At 38.8% G+C, this 24,303-nt stretch overlaps 1 protein-coding gene across 1 annotated transcript in view; it reads left to right on the forward strand.

The window, feature by feature from the left end:
* Positions 1-24,303, forward strand: part of LOC110042286 (uncharacterized) — a 78,222-nt gene that overhangs the window by 17,166 nt on the left and 36,753 nt on the right. The window contains exons 6-28 of the mRNA XM_020747649.2: positions 1-200; positions 2,326-2,739; positions 2,888-2,970; positions 3,509-3,794; positions 7,614-7,804; positions 9,864-10,042; positions 10,127-10,302; positions 14,494-14,580; positions 14,817-14,995; positions 15,523-15,595; positions 15,721-15,789; positions 15,877-16,127; positions 16,205-16,313; positions 16,572-16,793; positions 17,178-17,300; positions 17,551-17,628; positions 17,942-18,079; positions 18,169-18,419; positions 21,575-21,674; positions 22,165-22,263; positions 22,571-22,812; positions 23,394-23,493; positions 23,885-24,240. The exon at positions 1-200 is cut by the window's left edge and continues 181 nt beyond it. Of these exons, the coding sequence (XP_020603308.2) occupies positions 1-200; positions 2,326-2,739; positions 2,888-2,970; positions 3,509-3,794; positions 7,614-7,804; positions 9,864-10,042; positions 10,127-10,302; positions 14,494-14,580; positions 14,817-14,995; positions 15,523-15,595; positions 15,721-15,789; positions 15,877-16,127; positions 16,205-16,313; positions 16,572-16,793; positions 17,178-17,300; positions 17,551-17,628; positions 17,942-18,079; positions 18,169-18,419; positions 21,575-21,674; positions 22,165-22,263; positions 22,571-22,812; positions 23,394-23,493; positions 23,885-24,240 (4,006 nt within the window). The remainder of the gene's footprint in view (positions 201-2,325; positions 2,740-2,887; positions 2,971-3,508; positions 3,795-7,613; positions 7,805-9,863; positions 10,043-10,126; positions 10,303-14,493; positions 14,581-14,816; positions 14,996-15,522; positions 15,596-15,720; positions 15,790-15,876; positions 16,128-16,204; positions 16,314-16,571; positions 16,794-17,177; positions 17,301-17,550; positions 17,629-17,941; positions 18,080-18,168; positions 18,420-21,574; positions 21,675-22,164; positions 22,264-22,570; positions 22,813-23,393; positions 23,494-23,884; positions 24,241-24,303) is intronic.

The raw sequence follows: 24,303 nt of genomic DNA on the forward strand, positions 1-24,303 counted from the left end.
CATATCTACAGCTCTGTATATTAATAGCTCTGAACGTTTTCCAACTGACTTCTTCATCGCCAGAAGAAATGAAGTCACCACTAACATTTTTGAGGTTCATTCAGGATATAACTTCTCTAATAAGATAACGATTTCAAACCAGTCAACAGACTGTTGTCCTACAGTCTGGGAAACAACAATTCCAATTTTTCTCCTACCAGGTAAGTTTCTTATTGGCTGGTTTTCTCAACTCCAGAAAAGCAGAATCGAGCACATGGATAGCATAAGAATGAGTATAAAAAACAAGAGTAAGTAACACTTGAAGACGTTCGCGCCCCAGTCTTTCGACGTTCAAATTTAACATGAAACTTTTCCATTAGCAAGTTTTCAACACAAACTGTATTTTAGTAGCTGATATTCACCTTTCACGTAGGTCTACTGTAGGATACCCCTAAAACGTGTACATCACAATCAGTCAGCATAGTCAATGGAACGTTCGGAATCGAACTCAATCCGTGGATTGAGTTTGATTTCGTTCGGCAATCGAACGAAATCGAACACCGAACTTTGTGTGACTTCTATTTCAGAACCAATCGGGCTCAATCGAACAAATTGAACCCAGTCGAACTCAATCCATTAGATTATGTTCGATTAAGTTCGGCAACCGAACTCAGTCAAACACAATTCGATGCCTGACTGCGTTCAATTGTGTTCGGTAAAAAAAATCGCTTGAACAAACATCATGTTATGTGGACTATGTGGTCTGACAAACACGAAAAATACGTTTTATACCGACTCAAGTGTCTAATAATAATAATAATAATAATAATAATAATAAATTTATTTAAAACTGAAAGACCGATCAGCGAAGTCCGGGAGGAAGACGCTGGTATAAACCGATGATCAGTATCTATAAATTACATGGTAAAAAACAATAATCAATCAAACAATACTAAAAAAAAAAAAATCTAAACACTACATTTATGATCAGTCTTGTCTAGTTTTAAAAATTTTCAGACTACTGCAGTTTCGATGGTCGTTTGGGAGGTCATTCCATTCTTTGGCAGTGGCGCACATGAATGTGGACTGGCCCATAGCAATTTTAGTTCTAGGGAGATGAAGTTCTCTGTTGTCTCTCAAGACCTTCCCACGGAGGTCGGATCGTAATACAAAATAGCCTTGTAGTTGCCTGGGACAGTTATGATCGTTCACGATTCTGTAAAGTAACTGTAGACGCATATAACGCCACCTATTGAATAAGGTTAACAGACCAAGCTTCTCTCTCATAAACTGTGTGCACGTTAAGTGATTTGTTCTCAAAAGTATTCTCATCGCCTTATTTTGCAGCCTTTCTAAAAAATCAGATTTCTTCTTGCTGCAAAATCCCCATACGGTGCAACCGTAGTCTAAAATAGGTAGAATTGTTACTTTATAAATCTTCAATAAAATAGCATGGCTAAAAAAAGATGAAATTCTGTTTAAAAGTTTCAGTTTGGGATAAACCCTGGAGGCAACATGAGACACGTGATTGTTCCATGATAACGACTCATCTACCACTACGCCAAGATACTTAAAATGCTTTTGTTGTTTTAAAATTGAATTTCCATAGAATATGTTAATGTCCCTGGTGGTTGTAAGTACATTCTGGGACGCAGTAACCATGGTTTCCGTATTTTTTGTGTTACAACTAAGGCCATTTCTGCGGAACCAGTGTCGTACGCTCCTGAGGTCCTCGTTGACATTGTGCTCAGCTAAATCAATGTCCTTAGAACTGGAATGCATCTCGGTGTCGTCTGCGTATAACGAGACACTGGAAGTATGGCATGTCTAAAAACTTGTTTTTGATTTTCAGTACCAGTTTTACAAAAATCCAGAGTTTGGAAATCAAACGTTCGATTCAGTTCGATTGTCCAATTTTGAGTGAGTTCGATTGAGTTCGATTGACTATGCCGGAATACAGGTAATCAGGAGAAAGAGCGAAATAATTGAAACTTCTCAGGTTTAGATTAATTTGAATATGGAGGTAAGTAGAAATGAAGTACTCGATGAAAAGAAAAAATTGCCGGAGCAATTAGGTGAATGGTACTAGCTCTTTACTTGAATATTTTTCCGCTTTAGTTTCCCAAGCTAGAGGGTAAGGCATGACATTGCGACATTTGTTACGTGCGAAGTAAGGAGAGAATCCTTGGTGAGAACACGGCATGCGATCGCGACAGGTTCAGTATCTTTCAAGCTTAATCCTGGGTCCTAGAAATCACATACCAGCTGATAACTTGTCTTGTATTCGTCAAGTTTCCCGTTTGAAGTTATTTTCAAGCCGAATTCTCTGTGTAATATTTCCTCTAGAGAGCAAAGAAAGTTGTTATCCAGGCTGGAAAGCCGTCGGGTCTTCCTGTCTTCGTTTCTTTGTCAGCACGCGAAGAACCTGGGACGGAGCTCGTGCATCTTGTCGACAACAAGGAGGGGATCTGGCCTTGTTAGATAAATCTACATCATTCACCAATGACTTGATTAAGCTGCTTATTAGCATGACGAACTCAGAGACTGACTTTTTCGTGGGATTTCGTCGAACGAGTGTTAAGTGGCGACCTGACATCTGGATGTGGAATGATGGAAAACATGTTGATGAAGAGCAGTGGAAGGGAGGCTACCCCCTGAATAGTGACGATAATTTGTGCGGCGCGCTGAGTACGGATGACATGAAGCTTTTGAACGTTGATTGTAACCATATGAACGGATTTATATGTGAAAGTTTTGAAGGTAAGTTCAACAGTCTTGAAAACTTTGTGAACTCTAACTATTATACGCGCGGACTTCAATAATGCCTGCTCAGGGGCAATAGCTGGAAAATCAATTCTTGTTGGAAACACGATGAATATAACATTTTAAACATTTTGATTATCAACAGTGAATATGTTCAAGTATGGAACTTGGAGCTATGGCCAATTTCAAGGACAAGAAACGAGGTTTTCATCAGTGTTCCAAAAGGACGTAAGTTTTTGTCTTGGAGAAAATCCTGGCTTTTGTTTCGAACGTACAATTTTGGGAAAGGACTTCAGGACGAGTTTTCAGCACTTTCAGGGCATGATCACTCTAACATTAGCAAATAAGAAATTTATTGTAACTTTGTCCAACAATTTGAAATCTACGACATTAAAACTAACTGCAGTATACAATGTGGCGCATTAGTGTCAATATTTAAAGCGTTCTTTAGCCATTCAAGCGAGTAAATTTTTCACTTTTGAAACAGTCATGAATAGATCTTTTAAACGAGTGCTAAATATCGTTGGTTGTGGAAAATGGGAAAAAGTAGCATTCGTTCTCTCATTGTTTTACCGGATATGATGCTCGATGTTTAATAGAAAAGAAAAAAAAAAGCGAAATTGTGTCAGCATTTTAGTTTTCGGATGCTCATTTCATCGATCGGAAGTTCACTTTTCGAAAATTTCGAAATGAAAGTAACGGTATATGTCTATTTCGAATCTTTTAAGAACATTTTCTTACTAAAGGAATGATATTCTTTTAATAGATCACCTCTCCAAGATGGATTATAAGTCTAGTCAAGAGGATCTCTGTTTTCACGGTCGTAGTGGATTTTTTTGTCAACTGTTGTGGCCAGCTTGCAGAATCGGTAACATTGTTAGTTGTTGATGGGGACATGTCTTACTCTGAGTGTGAGGAAAGCAGGACCTCTTACGATCTATCTACACTGATCCTCCAGTGTACACCCCCAAGAAGAGGCAAAAGTGTTATACTGGAGTTTTTAAGCCAGTCATGGACTCCTTCAGCCAGTAGTGTCGCAGTTTCTGGTTTTGGTAAGTTAGTACACAACACACTAAAACAGGAATGTGCCGCTGAATTTAAAATACTGTTTCAAAAACGTGTTGACTGCAACAACGTTTGAATGCTTTTATATTCCGTTTGAGTTAGCACTTTTTTGCTGAGTCAAATGCTGGCTCGATCGCATCTTCATATCAACACTGCTTTTGGTACTTGTAATGTTTTGTAAATCACTATTTCGGTCAACATCGAACACAAAGCACGTGTCCATAGCAGGGGTGGCGAATGGTACCCAGAAAATCGTGGATCTCGGAAATTTTTGATCCGATCTCGAAATCTCGGAAGCTTTTCTGACGAGTCACGAAGTCTCGTTTTTCATGTGTTTCTTTCGGTCTCGGAGTCTCGAATTTTTTTCGCAAGGTCTCGCAGTCTCGGATTTGCTTTTTTAGCAGAGGTTCTCCGGGGAGGTATCGCGTTGAGCGAGCAGAGTCAGTGTTGCTGAGATTAAGTATGGCGTTTACGCAAACGGCGGCAAATACGGAACTTTTACTTCTCTTATTATATTAGGCTGATTTAGCAAGAGAACGGGAACGTCACTTGAGGACGGCGCGCGCAGTACAAATACCCAAATATGGTCAGATGATGACTGCAGGGCGCGCGGAATAACCTTGATTCTGTTCTAATTTGACCATCTTTGGGTGTTTGTTCTGCGCGCGCCGTCGTCAAGTGACGTTCCCGTTCTCTTGTTAAATGAGCCTATTCACTCAGCCAGCGCGCATGCTCATTTGATCAGGTTTCCGCTGACAATAACCATGCGCACGCTTTGATGCTGAAATCGCTCGAAAACATGGTCGGTGGACTGTATTTTTAGCCGGTTAAGTCAAAGAATTCAAGTAACTCGATTTAGATTTTATAAGTGGTTAGCCTAAGGACGTGTGATTGTAGTCTGGAATATACCGGCGTTCCTAAGATGGTGTAATCTAACCTATTGTAGAATACCGTTTCGCAAAACAAACACAACATTTAGCTCTTATTAACCGAGCAGGAGGTCTGTATGGGAGAATCTTGACCGAGGTCGTGAGTACAGACCGAGGTCAAGATACTCCCATACAGACCGACTTAGCTCGGTTAATAAGATGTTTATTATATGGCAAAGAAGAAAACTTAAATTCGTTTAATGTAACTGGTTTGCTGACATTTTGCTTGCAAACGGAGATGAGCTTAACTAACTTAAACCTGCCGAAATTTGCTCGTCTTCTTTACTTTTTTTTTTGTCATCAGGCTTTTTGGCACTTCCATAAATGATTGAGAAGAAAATAAAAGAAAACGGTGAACATTTTTGTATTTGACTTTGCTACTTTTTCAACGCAAAATGAAACCGGTCCAGATGCCGATCTAGATGGGAAAATCTAGACCGCGGTCAATATAGATTTCAGCTAATCAAATTCGTGAATTCGGTAGTTCCCAGTCCTTGTGAGACACAGCCATATAATAATTTACTGTAACAATCTTTGCAATAAAGGAGCGCTATGTCAACTGGAGAACTTCTGGAAGTCGTAGAAAATACAAATGTAGATATAACCTCTAAATAAGACGTCTTAAAGAAAACGACTAACTGCATGCTTATTTTAATTTGCTTTACTTACATTATGTAGTGTTCTTACCATGTGTTTGGTAATCCAACGTTTTGTTCTCCTCGTCTTTTGTGGTAAGTTACTTCACATTCGTGAGTCGTGAGTCGTGCGCCGTGTCGCCCTCTAGAGCAAGCTAAACACTTTACTTTCACAGCAGTTGACCTGCACCTCTTTAGAACCTCTATTTTGATTCGTTCTTGTTAAGGGGTATTGTTTGTGTTGTTAACCTGTTGCTATTTTTTTTCGTTTCGTTTAGCCAATTATAAAGAACCTTGTAAACGGTGCAGATCGCCCCTTTCACAGTGCCTCTGTCTACCCAGGAGTATAAATGGGTACCTGCCAACTGTCAGGGAACTTTACAAAATGCTCAGTAGGGGTTAACATGCGTTGAACTCCTCGTCCTTGCATGTTAAGCCACTTGACACGTGAAGACTTTACTTTTATACCACATTTTACATACAGCGAGCTTCCCTCAGCACATAGACCTGTCGGTTGAACTAACGATGCAGTTTTTTCGCAGCCATCTGCTTATTTTCAGTGGTGCTGCCTGCTCGTCTACAAAAGCTTACGAACAGTAGTCAAACTTGTTCCAGTATTGAACCTAGGTTTTTATCCATTTCGCGGTCGAAATTATCGTTTTGCTAGGTTACTCACACTGGTGGCCTGTGCAAGAAAATAATTTGCCGGCGAATTTGTTCACGCTATGACAGCCGGTCACTATGATGCTTCATTAGTCTTTCATTGCGCGGTTAAAATACAAGCTCATACAGTTTTAGAGTAAAAGCCTTACAAACACACAAGCAAGTGCATATGTAGACCTCCTTAATCGATGCTTACGAATAGCAAGGGCTAGTCAAGATACATCTTTTTTTCTGGAGACACGAGAATAATAAGCCCGGGCGTCTTCATGAATAATCATGTTTGAATATTTACAAAGTTAACAATTTACTTACATTTGCGTTTTCGCCGTTTCTTGTCCTCCACCCTCTCCTCGTCCATAACGTGTTATATCAACCAGTACGGAAGGTCAAACAATATTTAGCAGCTGAAGCTAGATCGCGTAGTAAGCTCGAGAGACTAACGGATGATCGCCGATGAGAAGCTATGAAATTTTTGAATCTGTAGCTGACCGGAAGTTGATGACAGCGCGTGACCTCGAAAGTAGTTCAAAGTCGGGTCGTGATAGGCCGTAAAAAGGTCGAAATGTTAATGTATAACTAGATAGTTAGCGTTTATCTGTGACTGCTGTTTTGGTAGTTCAAATAAACTACAAGTTATTGATTGTATATTAGGTTGACTACTTCCCTAACTGAGATCCAGTTTCAAGCGACCAAGAGCGCACGAATCTCACGTCTTGGGCTCGGAGTTTTGCATAATTAAGGTCTCGGGCTCGGTTTTCTCTGCACTGAGTCTCGGGCTCGGATTTTCCGAAATCGTTTAAGTCTCGGTCTCGAATTTTTAAACAACGGTCTCGGCGTCTCGGCAAGTCTCGGATTACCATTCGCCACCCCTCATAGCTGAAAAGTGTTTTCCTTCCGCCTATAAGTTTTTTAAAAGGTGACAACTGTAGCACATATTGTTCGTTCCATATCGGCAGTTTAATTTCTGTGGAAGACCCACAGCCGAATCCGACTTCAAGAAAAAGAAATGTTGAAACATGAAGTTTGAGTAAACATTCGATTACAATTGCAGCCATCATGTTTGGCGCAAATATTCGAACACAATCATTTCAAGTAAACAGGTGCACTCTACTTTAAATGTGACAGTCTTATCGCAGCACTTCCTGAAATCCTGGTCCGAGACCAGCTCATAGTTTCAAAGCGCAAGCAGTTGACGAAACTTCAACCGTCGAAAAGTTGTGGCATTGAACAAAATGATTCAACCTTTATATTTCTCACCCGCGTGCTTCCAACACTTGGATACAAGAACCTTGATCTGTTTCATAACCAGATTTATAGATGAATCATTCGTTCCTATCATCTGATATGGCACATACCTCTAAATTAACACATACTGTGACAACTTTTTCCTTTCCCTTTCATGGCAATCAGTCTGTATTTGACTTTGGGGTCCCAGCTCAGACAACCCAGAAAGTGTGTCGGTTACTCTTCCCGCTTACTTAACTTATGGATGGTACTGAGCAAGGTTATCCAGTAACCACGGGACAGAACAATATATTAATTCAGTGTATTCATTTTACTGACAATCTGTCTCTGGTAGATTCTGTGGTTGAAACACATGGAGTACGTAGGAAATTATGGTATAGGTACGTAAACACCGAGGGCTTTGCCACTCTTCGCGAAAATCCAATCTTTGAGCAACCACCAGATGGATACAGTACAACGTTTAACATGTCTGCCACTTTTGAGGTCAGCGAAAACTATGGTGAAAGTTTGACTTCCTACTTACAGGTACAGTTAATGCTCTTTTGACGTGTCCATACAAATCCCACTGACGCCAGCCAGTCGATCGGTGTCTCGTTAACAGGCTGTCCACGTAACAACGGAAAAGGCAGATTTGGGACCTTCACCGATTTCCCTAGTTTATTTTTTCAGTGAAAGTCAACCAATCTAGCCCATGTTCAAATATCACATTTATTTGGATCAATTCGATTTTTTTTTTTTCATTTTTGGCGAAACAGGTGTTTTCAGGGTGACCTGAAAACTACCTGATTTGCCTTGGGTCAGGACTTAAGAGGCTCATTCAATAACCCATTTCCGATTTGACCTGAACCTCTCTATCAAAACGAGGCCTGGTGCACAACCATTCATATGAAAATGAGGTTAATTTGCATGTGAATGAAATCTCATTTTCACATAAAAGGAAGGGCACCAAGACTCGGTTTGAGAAAGAGGCTAAAAGTGACTGGAAAATGGCCGACTTACATGCAATGAGCTTAGAGAGTGTTCTCCCAACATCCCGCGTGATTCATTGCGCCGGTAAACCCACAGAAAGAGTGGTTTATTGTTTTTATGAAATGACTATGGAAAACGTTTGTCAAAGAGAGGAAAATTATTGTATTTTCGTAATCAAGTTGCCCGTTTTCAAGTTCATGAGATGACGGGACAAATCAATCACAGCGACTGAAATAATGGAAACACAGACTCGGCGCCAGACACAAAATCCGCAGAGCAAAGCGAATTCGCGCTATAAACTTTTTAAGAAGGAAAGGAAAAAGGTTATCGGTGAAAGGCGGAAAGTACATCAATCAATTTGATAGTAATCTGACGTACAAGTGTAGGGAATTCGTTGGCGGGAATCGGTCATCACAGAAGTAAAAGACTTAACAAAAAGTTTGCAAACAGTACGAAGTGACGAAGTACGAGTGACGAGGTTATTCAACGACAACTTTTTACGTTCACAGAAAAAATTGAGGGGTCCATAAGGGGGTATAGGTTTTCTCTGCACCTATTTCTCATTCCAACGAAAAAGCTGAATGTTTTAGATTGACAGATTTAATCTTTCTTCGATGCTTTATAAGTTTAGCAATTGTATCTTACCAAATTTTGACTGCGTAATGAATTCTCTAAAATACCTCCTAACAAACTCCAGAATGCAAGAGTGGTAGGAGCTGGCAAGTGCCAAGAGCTGGAAACTGTTGTTAGCCTCCTTTAACCTTCAAAGTGAAACTTGTACATTTACAATATTCAGCTTGTTGAAGTTATGAATCAAGTTTGGGTAGCGTGCGACAGTTACAGCTAATTAAATTGCAGAGTCTTCCAAGGCAAATTATGTAGTTTTCAGGTTGCCTTGAAAATTGTCCAGGAAGTAAAAACGAATCGACACAAGTAAATATGACATCTGTATACTGAAACAGCAGCGCAAATTAACGTACGTACGCGCGTTCTCAGTCAAATAATAAATGAATGATCTTATGAAAGCTCGAGCAATTTTATATTCTCGTGATATTTGAAAATTTTTCCAAATTACACTTACCTTAACGCTCCTACAATTTTGAGAGAATTTTAAAATATCACTTTTAGTGAATCCTTAATTGCGCTCACATTCATACTGAAAAAAATTGGAAAATCGGTGATGGCCAGAGATTTATCTTTGTGCGGACAGCCTCTTGATTTGTCTCGGTAAAAACCAGCGTACTACAAAGAAGGCAACTTTTTATTTTGCCGTGTGTTTTATTACACAAACGATTTTGAAATTTCTCAGATTTTTCCATACTTGTAAAATATCTTTGCATTCGTCGAGGACAATTCTCGCTCAGGGTTCTGTTTTCGCAGCTCGAGTAGCGGGCAAACAAGGTACGAGTAAGATTCAGCTACTTCTTTGTACAATTAACTTTTCAACCTTTTTCCGAAATATTGACCTTTCTCTGGTTTTAGATTAGCTTAGGGAGGGCCATTATGTAAACTACTGAATCATCACTAATCAATGTTACCCTCGTAAAATAAGGTGTTATTATTAGTAATTATAATAACAATAACATGCTAAATTCAAATGCATTTCAACTTTTAGGTACCAGAGAGTGGGAACTATATTTTCTCCTTGTCTTGTGGAGATGAATGCGAGCTGTGGTTTAAAGAATTCGAAGGAAGAGAGTTGTCATTTAAACAAACTGCTGCTTCCAATTCCATAGAAGACGAAATAATGCTAGTGCAGCTACGGCGATGGGCGAGCTATAATGAGCCTGACAGGTGAATCAAGCTTAACATGATTAGCACTTGTAGGTAGTGCCTAGAAGTAACGAGATCGATTTGAATTGTCTTTTTTCAATGCAGATGCCTAAAGAAGCAAGCCAAGTCAGGAATATATTTACATAAATGCCATTTGTATTCACTGAATGTATACATGAAAGACGAACTGCAGTTTAAATGTTTGTCTGTTGGGATGAGAGGAGAAAAGGCCACTGAAGAGGATCCGATCCAAGGTAGCCGTCTATATGCAATGCCACCTGGTAAGTCGCACATGCGTGGTTGATTTAAACTTAGCCTAACTTGTCTTCCATCATCTTCCTCTCTCTGACTGAAATCTGCTCTTGGCGTTAGTTAGTAGGAACTGAAAGCTACTGTATAAAGAACTACTTTCATTGAAGTCACCCGTGGAACATTTACCGATCAATCCGTGGAACATCCATTCATACATACATACATGTATGCATGCAAACATACATAAAAAAGAAAAAAGGTTTCGCATGTTTATCGAACGGAAACTAAATGAAGGTAATGACGGAAGAAGTAGGTAGTAGGTATCCGTCTTTCTCGTGTGATGATGGTAGCGCCTTGGTCGGTTAGGACAGGTCCTCTTGAAAGCAGCGTCTGATCAGCAATCCGATCCTTGCATGACAGTCTTTTCTGCAGGCATTTCAGACAAAGATGGAGGGTGGATTGCAGGGCTGAGTTTGTTGTGTCTGCTTCCTGTCCTCCACCTGTTTAGTGGCTGCGCCATTCCTTTTCCCTCTTAACCCCTTCTCAAACGGCGAGGCGCCAGCCACTGCGGTCGCTGCAAGCAGTTCCCGGTTGTCTGGGTAGATGCCTGTGAGTTTCAGGTCGCGCTTGGAAATGTCCTTTGAGCGCGGAGCTGGACGACCTGCTGGACGGTGTCCTGTGGCCAGTTCGCCGTACATGACATCCTTTGGTATGTAATCGTCCTTCATTTGGTGCACACGTCCCATTCATTGAATATTCAACGCTGACAGAGAACATGCATGCTCAGGGAGCCAGCTTGCACCAGCACGGCAGCGTTTGGTACTTTGTCTTTCCATGTGATGTCGAGGATTTGTCGTAGGCAGCTAAGGTGAAAGCATTCCAGGTGGTTCTCATGCGTGGCGTAAGTCATCCATGATTCACTGCCATACAGCAGGGTACTGAGGACACACGCCTGGTGTAGTGTCCACCTTGAGTATGGCGTTCATGGTTAGCTGCTTTTTTTCCCATATAGTACACTGGGCATTTTTATTTCTCAGTTAATAATAAAAACAATTATTTATTTTCAGAGTAAATTTAATTATGATTTTGTGTAACGAGTTATATGGTCACATCCAAAACCTCGGAGGTCTCAGTGAAGCTTTTTTGATGAAAAGTTACTAGATTTCTTCTAAATTAAAATGAAGTTTTTCAAAATATCATTATAACTTTTTTTTTTCAAAATATCCTTATAACTCAAACGTGTGGGAGACGCGGTGGCCTCATGGTTAGTGCGCTCGTCTCCGGATCGAGCGGTCCGGGTTCGCGCCCTGGCCGGGGACATTGTGTTGTGTTCTTGGGCAAGACACTTTACTCTCACAGTGCCTCTCTCCACCCAGGTGTATAAATGGGTACCGGCGAACTTAATGCTGGGGGTAACCCTGCGATGGACTAGCATCCCATCCAGGGGGGAGTAGAAATACTCCTAGTCGCTTCATGCTACAGAAACCGGGATAAGCTCCGGCCTTATGGGCCACTTGGCTCGTACGCAGACTTTACCTTTACCTTATAACTCAAACGTTTCTCCTCCCATGGAAAAATAAACAAATTAAACTTTTCTTAAAATTCAAATATTCGTCGTGTAGAATGTTAAGAATAGAATAACATCTTTCCTGGTAAAAGTGCTACTCAAAATATTAATAGGTCCGACCGCCTTATCATAAGAAATCCTGGCTAATCTGCTGATGATATTTAAAATACCGCAGTTGGTTCTTGTCTTCTTCGGGTGATCTAAGGAATTTTTTTCTTTTCTTTTTTTTGTTTTTTATCTATTTCTTTTTTCTTTTTTTTCTTTTTCTTTTTTTAAATAATTTTAATTTACAAAACACAGTTCTACAATACTTACTTACGTTACTTACAATACGGGTTACTTATACTGCCAATACAATACTCAATACAGTTCCTTACAGAAACTACAATTACTTGCAAAACGGGCTACTTACACTTCTAACAATATAATACTCTACTTACATTACTTGCTGTACATACAGTTACTTACAATACGTTATACTGTATATTGACTTTGAGGAGGGAGGAGTACTTCTCACTAAAACATTTAATTAAGAAAAAGTTTCAAGATTGTATTTAATGTGTAGCTTACTGATAAAATCCTGAATGGAGATGGCCAGGCCATTTAACTTGCTTGAATAAATATAACGGCGCATAAATAAAGTAGTGTAGTTGAATTTCCGTATTATTGCTATGTCGTGGGAGCTTGCAGTAATACCAAACAAGGTCTCCTCTGTGGTAGGAGAAATTTGGTACGCATTCACTTGGTTGAACCAGTTCAAGACTTTTTGGGTAAACAATTTGTAAACATACATTCGATAAAAGAGTGCTCAATTGAATCTTTACCTCCGCAGTATAGACACTCATCGTCCCCCCTTAATACCAAATCTGAATAATTCTTTCTTAGTTACTATCTTTCTATGTATTAATTTAAATTGAAACTCTTTGGGTTTAGTTTCCTTACAAATGTTTTTTAGTGATTTAAAGATCTTAGTCCACACGTCCTTTTTTAAAGAGAGTTTTTCGCTCCAACGTTTAGGGCCCGTTTGATCTTCGGTGTGAATCTTGACGTTAAGCAAATTATAGAAGTCCTTTGACTTAACCTTGTACAGATTAATTTGTGTCGATTCGGAAAAGATATTATTATTTCCGGTAAAAAATGATTTGTTCATGATGTCGGAGCACTTGGCTAGAGACCTTAAGCGTTCCGGAATAGCGCTAACAACTTGATAATACTGCAAAAAATTGGATTCACAGGAATATTTATCACGGAACTCGTGGAATGTTAAAAACTTGCCACTTTCATCTAATAGGTCATTAATCGATAGAATACCCTTTTTAAACCATTCACTAAGAAAGATGGGTATCCCGTCCATGAATAAACAATACTAACTCTTGCTTTTGATCATAAGAGTAAAGAGTTTTTAATTCGTTGAAGAAGTCTAGTATCTTCTTATAGAAGGGCGGGAGGTCTTTAAAATAATTTGTGTCGTAGCTGCACCTTAGTAGAAAGTTTAACCCTCCCCTTCTTCTGAAATAGTGCTCTGGAATAATACACCAATTACTATTGTCCGAAGTCCGCAACAGTCTCGGGATCCAGGCGAGTTTTAGGGCTTTTAACATAATATCAAAATCGGTCAAGCGTATTCCACCGTTGTCTGGATCTTGGTAAAGGCCTGATCTTTTTATTTTATCTTTTTTGTTTTTCCAGAGGAACTTAAAAGATTTTGTTCTTACCATCTCCACAATTCCTTTGGGAACATCCAGATTAGAGGCCGAATAAATAAGTTGCGATATACCCAAGGTTTTAATTAACATGGCTCTTCCAAATATCGTTAAGTCCCGTGAACTCCACATATCCAGCTTAGTTTGCAACTTTTGGATCTTTTTGTCGAAGTTGAGCTCGTTGTTCTCCTTAATATTATACGAAAAATATATCCCCAATATCTTAACGGGGCTGTGGAACCATTTTAAATCCAGAGGCTTATTTCTATTACTTTTCCATTTCCCCAACCAAAGCGCCTTCGTTTTCTTTACATTTAGGGACAGACCAGCAATTCGTTCGAAATCCCCAACAATTTTCAAGGCCATTTCTAAAGATTCTATGTCCGCATTGAATAGAGTTGTATCATCAGCGAATTGGGACAGCTTGATTTCCTTACCGAAGACTTTGATTCCTCTCACGTTGGAATTCTGACGTATCTTATTTGAGAGTACCTCCGCAGAAAGAATAAACACATAAGGGGAGAGTGGGCAACCTTGTCGAACTCCTTTTGATGGTTTAAACCAACTGGTTATAAAACCATTGTTTTGTACCGCACTTTCTGTGCTCGTTTAGAATATCTTAATCCAGCGCTTGATGTCACTACCAAAATTAAAATGGTCTAGTGTTTTCATTATAAAGGGCCATTTAATCGAATCAAAAGCTTTACGGAAGTCTAGGGACGTTAGAATGCTAGGTAAGTTTTGTAGACTAGTATATTTCATTATGTCACTTATAAGTCGGAATTGTTGTAGACTTTCAAGTGATCTTCGGCATTCTTTGATAGTGTTCAACTGCCTTGGGTATTCACTGGGTAAATTTTCGCACACAGAAGAAGTTACGATTTCTCGTATGTGATGAATTGGATAGGTAATTGTTAGTTGGTGGGCATAACTGTTGCTTTATTTAACAGGAATAAGAGTTTTGGCTTTCACTCTGAAACACCCAAATGATGGTACTACCAAACAAATGGCTCTTGGATCTACTCTTCGTATCACTGGCAAGTGTTGAATGTTTTGTTGATTTGAAGATCTTTTAAGTTATTTCTTCGTTAGTTAATCGCCTTTCAATAAATGCTTGCAAACAAAACCAGCTGTGCTTTATACTGGATTGTGATCTATGGAGTGGATAACGTTTTGCACACTTTAAACAGCTAAATCATCATGACGCCGTTATTCATCATATTTATTTTAAAGGAATACATGTATCAAACACTTATATTTTCTTTGTTTGCAGCATCTTATAAATATTGTTGTCGGGGTATGTACTGCCCGGTAGACTGTCCCTTAACAATTGAGTTCCACGCCTTTGGTAAGACATACCTTGTCAACCCATCTGTAAAGCTTACATGCTCGGAACATATTTTTGAGAAAGACATTGAAGTGATCGCTCAGCCTGGCATTCACCCCATGGAGGTAACAATCGATTTTTTAACAGTGGATATTATTATTTCACAAGACAAAGCAAAATATCTGATGGGTCTCCTGGAATTGTGATTGGTTGATTGATGTACTACAGCTGAGGCGAATTCAGTGTTTGCTTAGTTTTGCAATGGACATTAGATTTTAGACCACTTCATGAGCCATTTTACTAATGCTGCCATTGTATTACTAGTCGAATACTTTGTAGTATTAGACGTAAGTAATTGTTGTGTTACCTATAGGGTTTTGTAATTACCATTTAAAATAGAGTGGAAATTTTTGGGAATGAAGCCCAAACATTAGCCGTGTAAGTTGGTTGTTTTAGAATATGCACCCTTCCTGGGTGAATAGAAATATGTACTGCCCGCGCCAAACGCGATCCATAACCTTTTAGGAATTCCGTCAAAATTTCCGGAAGTAAATATATTGAAGTACTCTCCTCTAAACTGTCCCACAAAATCAGACTTCGATTACAAACTATTAAATTGCTTAATAACAAACCTTTAATTCATTCATAATAGATCTTTTACTATTTCACTAACGACTCAGGAGTAGAGAAGGGAAAAAGAAGGATTGTTGATGTTAAGGTCGAAGGTACGTCGTATGTTCAACATTTCGATCTGATACATGCCGCTGATTTTCAAAATATCGATTGACTGGTAAAAAAAGACATGCATGTGACTTGATTGTACTCTTCTTTGTTTTAATTTTCCTTATAGTGGCCTTAATTGCACAGCTTAACTCAGAAAACGTCGAAGATTGGACAGTCAAAGGATGGAAAATATCTGGTAAAACGGACTCATAATCTGCCACTGTGACTACTGCCAGTCCAAGCCCTTTCAACATGCATTTGAGTTCATTCCTTTTAATTGCAGGTGGCCTGGGAATGGTCAACGAACTACTTAGTGGGCTGGTTGAGAGTCCATTGTTGCCATGGAAACCATTTTACAAGGACGTTGGGTTTTGCCTCCGTTTTAGTTTCCAACTTCCTACGAGGTTCGACTCTTCATTGGAAGTTTACATTAAAACACCCCAAGAGAAAGTTTTAATTTGGAAACTGCGTGGTTACCAAGGAAACAAATGGAACAGTGGGACGATCACTTTAAGACCACAAGAGGAAATTCAAGTTAGTCGCCTTATATATTGACTCGCCTTTACTAAGTCTTAATTTCTTCTTAGTCTCTCTTATATTCTGTGTTCTAGATCGTATTTCAAGGCCTCAGTGCAGTGAACGGCACTCCCAGCATACTTGTTGACAACATCGCAATTACAACCGAGGCATGTGCAACGACTCCATCCTACGCGTCTCCAGGTAAATAGCAAAACGTAAAAGAAAAATCTTTTTCAGCAAAAAATTTTACTTATCGAAAACACATCACAAGCCAAGGAATTGCTAAGCTGAGATAATTTATGGAACCATCAAGACGACCAAGAACACTAAAGAGACCTGTTACAAAATTAACCGTACTCGTTATATGTGGTGTACCGGTACAGTTGCTGTATTATAAGATGTAATTCAGAATGATATTGAAGTTTGTAGGTAAAAATTTCTGCTCTTTATCATTGACAGACTTTAGTTGTAGTCCCAATGAGTTTCAATGTGATAATGGTCAATGCACGAGCTCCACACATCGCTGCGACAATGACATCAACTGTATTGACGGTTCAGACGAGAAGGATTGCACTTGCCTAAAAGTAGAGTTACCATGTTCTTCGGGGGGTTGTGTTCCATCCGATAAACTATGCAATGGATTAGATGACTGCTCAGATGGTACAGATGAGCGCTTTTGTGGTAGGAGTACAATGAAGTCTTGGATATATTTGGCTATAATCTGTCATTCGTGCACTTTCATGGTGTTAAAATTACACATATTATAGACTAATCATAAATAAAAGGTCTCTTTATTGGACAATATGATTTGTATTTCCAAAAGTGAAGTACCGTAAATTATCGCATATAGTGAGTCACCACTACGAGAGACGCAATTGTCAAATGGAAATATATTTAGCGGGCGAAATGTAAATCTGGAACTGAACAACTTTTTACGATGCTAAGTTCATTTCAATCCGATCATGGTAGATGACATTTTACGTTTTGCAAAGATAATTTACGTAACTTATAAAAGAGGATGTGAAACGGGGCAGGCTACTTCAAAAGACCGTGTTCAATTTGCAGGGACCTCGTGCTCAGGTAACTTGTTTCAATGCGCAGATGGTGCATGCGTTCCATGGTCCTCAACGTGCCGCCGGGACAACCTTCCAGTTTGTCAAGATGGATCCCACTTGCCTTCAATTTGTGGTCAGTAAAAACTTGTGCAACTACTTTATATATCACTTTCAAAACGTCTTCCTTTGATAACAAAGATTTGAAACTGTTCAACCTAGTTTTCAAAACGCAAACACAATGGTCCACAGCCCACAATGGTCCTTACAAAACCGATAAACTTAAGCTGTTACAGGCAGAAAAATAAATATGAATGTTTGATCGATCGATCGATCGACTGATCAATCAATCAAACTTGGTTGACAAAGGCTTGGTAATTTTTCAGGATCAAGTGAATGTCCTCTGAACAATCTCAACTGTAAAGATAACACCTCCGAAACTGACTGTGACAAATACTTTAAAGGCGAGTATATTTTGATTAGTAATTACAAATAACAGTTTAACGGGGAAACCTAGCACAGATGGCAATGGCATGGACCCGGGGTATCTTGAATTCATTCATGAACGATCTCCCATTTTTTAACACTCCCTATCTTCCATTCATTTTACGAAGTTACCCATACACCTTTCTTAAGTTCACTGTTATTAGTAAGAATAATTGAAATTTATATGTAAATAGTAACTTTAAGAATTTAAGGACAGCAGGCGTATTTCGAGGAAAAAAACAAATAAAGATGAACCCGAATTCATTATGTATTTTTTAATGTTTAACCAAGGTCTCTGTAGCTTTGAAAACGGCTTTTGTGGACTGAAGCAGGATAACAGTATGGAAAATCGGTGGGATCTGAATTTTGGGCATACTCCTTCAACAAACACTGGGCCAAGATATGATCACACCACATATTCTCAAAAAGGTATTTTTTTTCTCGTAATAACTCCTTTGGATTACAAAGAAAATTGCTTTTACCAAACAGCTCTATTAATTTTTGATCTTGTTGAACAGGTGCTTACATTTATACAGAAGCTTCAAGGCGTAGTCAAGGAGACCGCGCACGTTTGATGAGTGAATGGATAGAGCCTAGTACAGTGATATGTCTTCAGTTCTGGTATCATATGTTTGGTAAACACATAGGACAACTAAATGTATTCCAAGCAACTAACAGTTCAGAGATGCTTGTTTGGAGTCTATCAGGCAACCAAGGAGACAAATGGATGTTTACTCAGGCTACATTACAAGCTGAGGATCGTTTCAAGGTTTGCTTACTAAAATCAGTGTCTAGCCATATATTAGATATAAACAGAAGCACATAGCTGCTTCTGATATGTATATTTAGAAAAAAGCCCAAAGAAAATACGCGCGCTGATTGGTTTAAAATTGTTTTTCTATTTAACAATTAGATTATTAGCTCGAGATTTCTCTGACGTAATAGTTGATAAAGCCGAAGGCCGAATCAACTATCGCTTCATAGAAATCAAGAGCAAGTAATCTAATTGTTTTAGTAGAATTCTAAATGAAATTTCCTTCAAATAACGATTCCAGTAGTTATTTCTGGCCTTAGTATTTCACGCTTTAGAGAATTCGAGGGGAATGAATTGTGAATTTGACACTTGAAGTTGCGTACGCGCACTTATCAGTTTCTTTAAAAATTTCGAGCTTTCTTAAAGTCAAGAAACCGTAAATGCACTCCTTTTAATCTTCTCAGGAATTTGATTATGCATTTGTTTGTAAATGTTCTTTCAAAACTTTGGAGAAACGAGGAAACGTTGCAATTTTGTCGACCACACCAAGCCACTGCACGCTAATGGCTGATAGTGTGCAACGGCTTAGCCAATCAGATTAAAGCATTTGCATTAGTATACTAGTAGAATTTACGTTTTGATAATCAAAGTAAACAAGTTGTTCTTATTTTCGTCGAGAAAAGAAATAAAAAAAACATGATTTAGTATAAATCTATCAACGTTCTATCACGAATGCCGTTCGCTGATTGGCTACGCCACTCACTATCTATTCTGTTGTTGATAGCCTAGCATGCAGTGTGTGCTTGTTAACGAATTGGCAGCCGCTTCTTTGCATTTTCTAAGTGACTGTAAAGAGGATTTAGATAAAGTTTTGAACGACTAGTAGATTTATACTAAAACAATTAGATTATTCGCTCTCAATTTCTATGCGTGATAGAAATCTCGAGCTTATAATCTAATTGTGAAAAATAGAAACACTCGTGGAAGTTTAGGAGAACTCGAAAAAGCGGTGGAAACACTCGCCTGTCGGCTCGTGTTCCCAAAGCATTTCTCGTTCTCTCAAACTTCCACTCGTGTTTCTATAACTCGATAGCAAAACGGTACATGTTTTCTATTTCTTAAATATATAATAACAATATAACTGTGGTCTTACATTACGCATCAATGGGGATTTTCGTTAGAAAAAAAACACTTTATTTAAGTCATGATACTCAGCATTGCTGTGTTAATTGGGGACAGTAAGAATATATGAAGAAAGAAATCTTGTCATTAAAACTGAAAAATTGTTAAAAATCCCGAATAATTGGAGGCTGATTTACAACTGAGAAGTGGAGAAGTTGGATTCGTGACCCCCGAACCTGGGATCCCCGGATTACAAAAGCGGCCTCTGACCACTAGGCCACATCACCTCTTCATCTTATTTAACAGCTAGATTATGAGCTCGAGATTTCTATCGAGTGACAGAAATAAACTGATGAATTATCACGCATAGAAATCGAGAGCAAATAATCTAGTGTAAATCTACTAGTCATTCAAAAACTTTTTCTACATCTTCTTCACAAACACTTCGAAAACGCAAAGAAGCAGCCGCCATTTTTAAGTCGCAATTGCATTAGTAAGTTACGAGTTGTAGTACGTTATCAGAATATGCAAATGATATGCAAATTAGGGGTCGTTCATTTATCCCTTAAGTTGCGGTTTTGATTGTTTCTGTAAGCTAGGAGTGATTAGATTACGCAGTAAACACGACTTTCTTTGCAGGCTGAGACTCCACCAGTAATCATGCACAGTGAAACTGATTTTCCTAGTTGGCCTGACTCCCTGTGACACCGAACACAATTTGAGTAACGTTTTATTGCTTCCCAATTCGCTGAAAAGTCACAACAATATATCGTTTCACCCACACGAACGTAAATCACATGATTTGAAATTCGAGAAATCAGAATAATTCGACTTAGCAACACACAGCTTGAGCTTGGACCACCTGTGTCCACAGTCGTTTCATCCGTAAACTTTTTGAAATGACTGCCAAAGCGATTGACTGATCTTTTTCGTTTGGAATCAAACAAGAGCTCCCAAATTAAAGATTATATTTGGTATACAACAAAGATGGGTGTATAATTTGATCCATCGATAGCTATGACCAAAGCGTTGCCAAAAATCATATGCCAGGCTTTACGTTCAGAACGGTTTTTCTTGCGCGTGTTAATTCTGTCTGATTTTCTTGTATAATCACATAACTTTTATGGCTTGAACGTTTTTTTTTTATTATTTTCCAATACCTATATAATCCCAACCATCCGTTAGCAGCTCTGGAGAAATTAAAGTCGGCACACCAAGATTTTAGCCTGTGCACATCCTTCCACTCCCCTTATTTTTTAGGGGAGGGGGCGGATGTACATAGGCCACAAGTTTAGAACCCACTACCTTCACCAGTTTAACCATTCGACAACCTGCAACTGATGAATTATTCATGACCAACTCACAGTCACCCGCTTTGATTTAACAACCGCACACTGATAGGCTACTCACTATCTATAACAGAGTAGATTCCGTGTAGTGCAGCCAGTAAGAGAGCGTCATTCGTGATAGAACGCTAGTAGATTCATACCAACGACAATTTGATTATTGGCTCTCGATTACTATTACATGATGGTTAATGAGGCCGAAGGCAAGAGAATATAATTTCTAATTGTTTTAGAAGAGTTCTATATAAATTGCATTGAAATGACAAATTCCGATTTCGTTTCTCTACAGACTCCACGCTTTAGCAAATTGTGTGTGGACTCAATTGTCGCTTGAACTTCCAGTACTGTACACATTTTGTTTTAACGATTTCGTGATTTTAAAGTTGCGATAAATGCTTTTCTTCAAATCTTCTAGATTTTTATCTGAATTTAATATTCAATAATATTTCTAAATTTTCCTTTGAAACTTTTGGGAAACGAGATAAGGTTGGCGTTTTGTAGACGACCCCGAGTACGAGATAGCTCAGCCAATCAGATTGCAGCATTTGCATTGGTACAGTAGCAGATGTCTTCTAATTAAAGATATAGCATTATCTGTTTCTTTGGTTAAAGGGAACATAGCTATATGAAAAAACTTTTGTGGTTATTCCGTTATTTTCTTCCATTGGAAAGCCTGCCTCACTTTCAGGTATTTATTTTCAGTTTATTTTGGAAAGCGTAACCAAAGAAGGAAGTGAAGGAGATATTGCTGTGGACGATGTCACGGTACTTGAGGAACGCTGCCACCTAAACACAGAACGGGGTAATTTCATTGCATTTTTATGAAATGAAAGATTTTGAAACGGGTTTTGAGGAAAGGGGTTGAAAAGTCGGCCTGACTATCTGCACGGTGATTGGTGTAACCTCACATTAGGCTTTCCTTAAAAATACATTAAAAACAATGAGTGAAGACTGTGCTTGACTATGTGGTGCGATAGGTGATTTTTCACACAACATTACAGCGACTAAGGAAGCTTCGCCTTTATTCCCTCAGAAAAAAGATCTGTTCTTATTACCTGAACCGACTCCGAAAAAGACTTCGACGACTTCCAGTGACATCTGAGAATTTCCAGACAAAATCGAAAACTGCAATTGACAAAATTTCTTACTTGAGTGTCCTGTGGGACAACTTTAACCAAGAACGCACGTTGCTGCTGTTTATCGTTTTCTGTTAGGTTTTAACACTTCCATTACGTTTGATGATTTAGCAGCACGCTTCAGGAAATTAACCATAGGAATTTCATTGTCAACAGCTGGTCCTAAGAGCCCTCACTGCTATTTTAACCACAATATGTGTAACTGGAAGACGAGTGGACCCTGGGTTTTGATCAACCATCACACGGGAAAAAAAGGTTTTTAGAGTGTGTTTATATTATGCAACTCCTGTTTATCAACTCGAATTCAGTTTAGTTTGTAACGAAATCCGTACATAAAAAATAATGAAAAACTATAATTAAAAACGATATTTGCTATACTTGTTGAAGCACTGACGGTCAAACGTTTCAGATAAATCTGCAACTGAAAATCTGCTAAAAGAAAGGAGAGCAATGATAAAATAATTGAAATGCTATGCCCCGTGCGGTTGTGGACCTAGAGAAGAAAAAAAAGGCAATTTCCAGCAACACAAATAACTTTTATTTCTATGTTTTTCTTCGTTAGGCGGCTTCTTGAGCTTAAAACCAGGTGGCAACAAGCTAGGAAGTACCATAACATCTCCCTTGCTTGACGGCGAGGAATGGAAGTGTATGCGCTTTTGGTACCGAATAGGTTTGGGGCATGGTGCACACTTAAAAGTGTTAATGAGCAGATCAAACACAACACAACAACTGTGGAGAACATCTCATCGGACCAGCAACTGGAGTTTTGTTCAACTGTCAATAAACATGAATAAAATGGCAAGGGTAATGATTAATAGTGTAAAGTCAATAACCTGGGTTGCATGGGTACTCAACTAAGTTAAGGACGGAAGGCTCCGCCCCGAGGTCCAAACCGTGTAGCCTTACGTGTTTACTTTTGACAGGATAGGTAAACTTATCATAGAAAACGGTATTTATATCTTCCATAAACCTCTTCTATGCCTTTGTCAGGACTGAGTAACTCCTGTTAGCCATTTGAAAAAAATACTTCAATGCATTGGCAGCGTATAGTCCATAGCAATAATAATAATAATAATAATAATAATAATAATAATAGTAATAACAATAATAGTAATAATAATAATGATAATAATAATAATAATAGTAATAATAATAATAATAATCCCAGTGATCACACTTATGTCTTGTTTGCGCAACTTTGTTGATCTATTTATTTATTTACTTGTTTTTTTTAGTTTTTTGAGTTGTTTTGTTTAGCCTGCAGTGAATCAAAGTCACGCGTTAGGATTGTTATAACCAGTTTCCGATGATCCATGCAGCGACAGCAGCGTTTATGACTTGTACGAACACTGCCTTCCATAGTAGCATATATTTGTTATTTTCAGATAGTAATAGAGGGAACATGTTCAGAAACTTCCATTGATATTGATGACGTTTCCTTCAGTAAAGAGTCCTGCAGTGAGATACCCTGGGCTTCTCATCAGGGTATGTTTCAGTCAAAAATAAGCTGCACCGGCATTTTATGTGGAATAGAGAGATCGCTTGAGACCTCGCCCAGCAAATTTTCCCACATTTCTCCATTCTACCCGATTTCGCTGAAACTCCAGAACTCATTTGTCACCCACAGAGCTCAGCGACCATACTGTGCCATAACACGAGTCTCATATGCCCTATTCAGCAAACTCGTAGTCAACAATGTTGACAATAATATACCATCAAAAGATTGCTGCATATTGTCCATAGTCAAAATACATCCCATGATAATTGGCAATTCTAGCTAATTCTGACCTGCGAATGCGCATTGTTTCGGTTTAAATTTTGCCACCTTTGCTCTTTTCAGGCATATATATATATTTGTTAACTTCATTTTGTCTAGAATTCCTTGCTCCTTTGCTTCCTGCCTGTTACAAACCCCTGGGAATGCAGGACGGCAGAATCCATGACTCTGCCATAACTGCGTCATCATACTACCGACGTCGATCAGCGCCTGAGAGAGCAAGACTTCACATGGCTCTACCTGACGAAGTTGTTGGCTTTACAGGAGGCTGGTGTCAGTATCCATCTCAGTACTATCAGTGGCTTCAAGTTAATTTTGGTTACGTGGCGAGCATAACAAAGATTGCTACACAAGGAAAACAGGAATTTGATTTTTGGGTGACAAAGTATTTCCTATCTTACAGAAGAAACGCCAGTAGCACCCTGTCGTTATATCGACAAAATAGAAATGTAAAGGTATATGTTCAAATGCCAATAACCTATTTCTTTGTATGCCTTCTTGCCTAAATCTAAAAGTCA

The sequence above is a fragment of the Orbicella faveolata genome, unplaced genomic scaffold (genome assembly GCF_042242905.1).
Source record: "Orbicella faveolata isolate gen_17 unplaced genomic scaffold, um_ofav_v1 contig_35, whole genome shotgun sequence".
NCBI classification, from domain to species: domain Eukaryota; kingdom Metazoa; phylum Cnidaria; class Anthozoa; order Scleractinia; family Merulinidae; genus Orbicella; species Orbicella faveolata.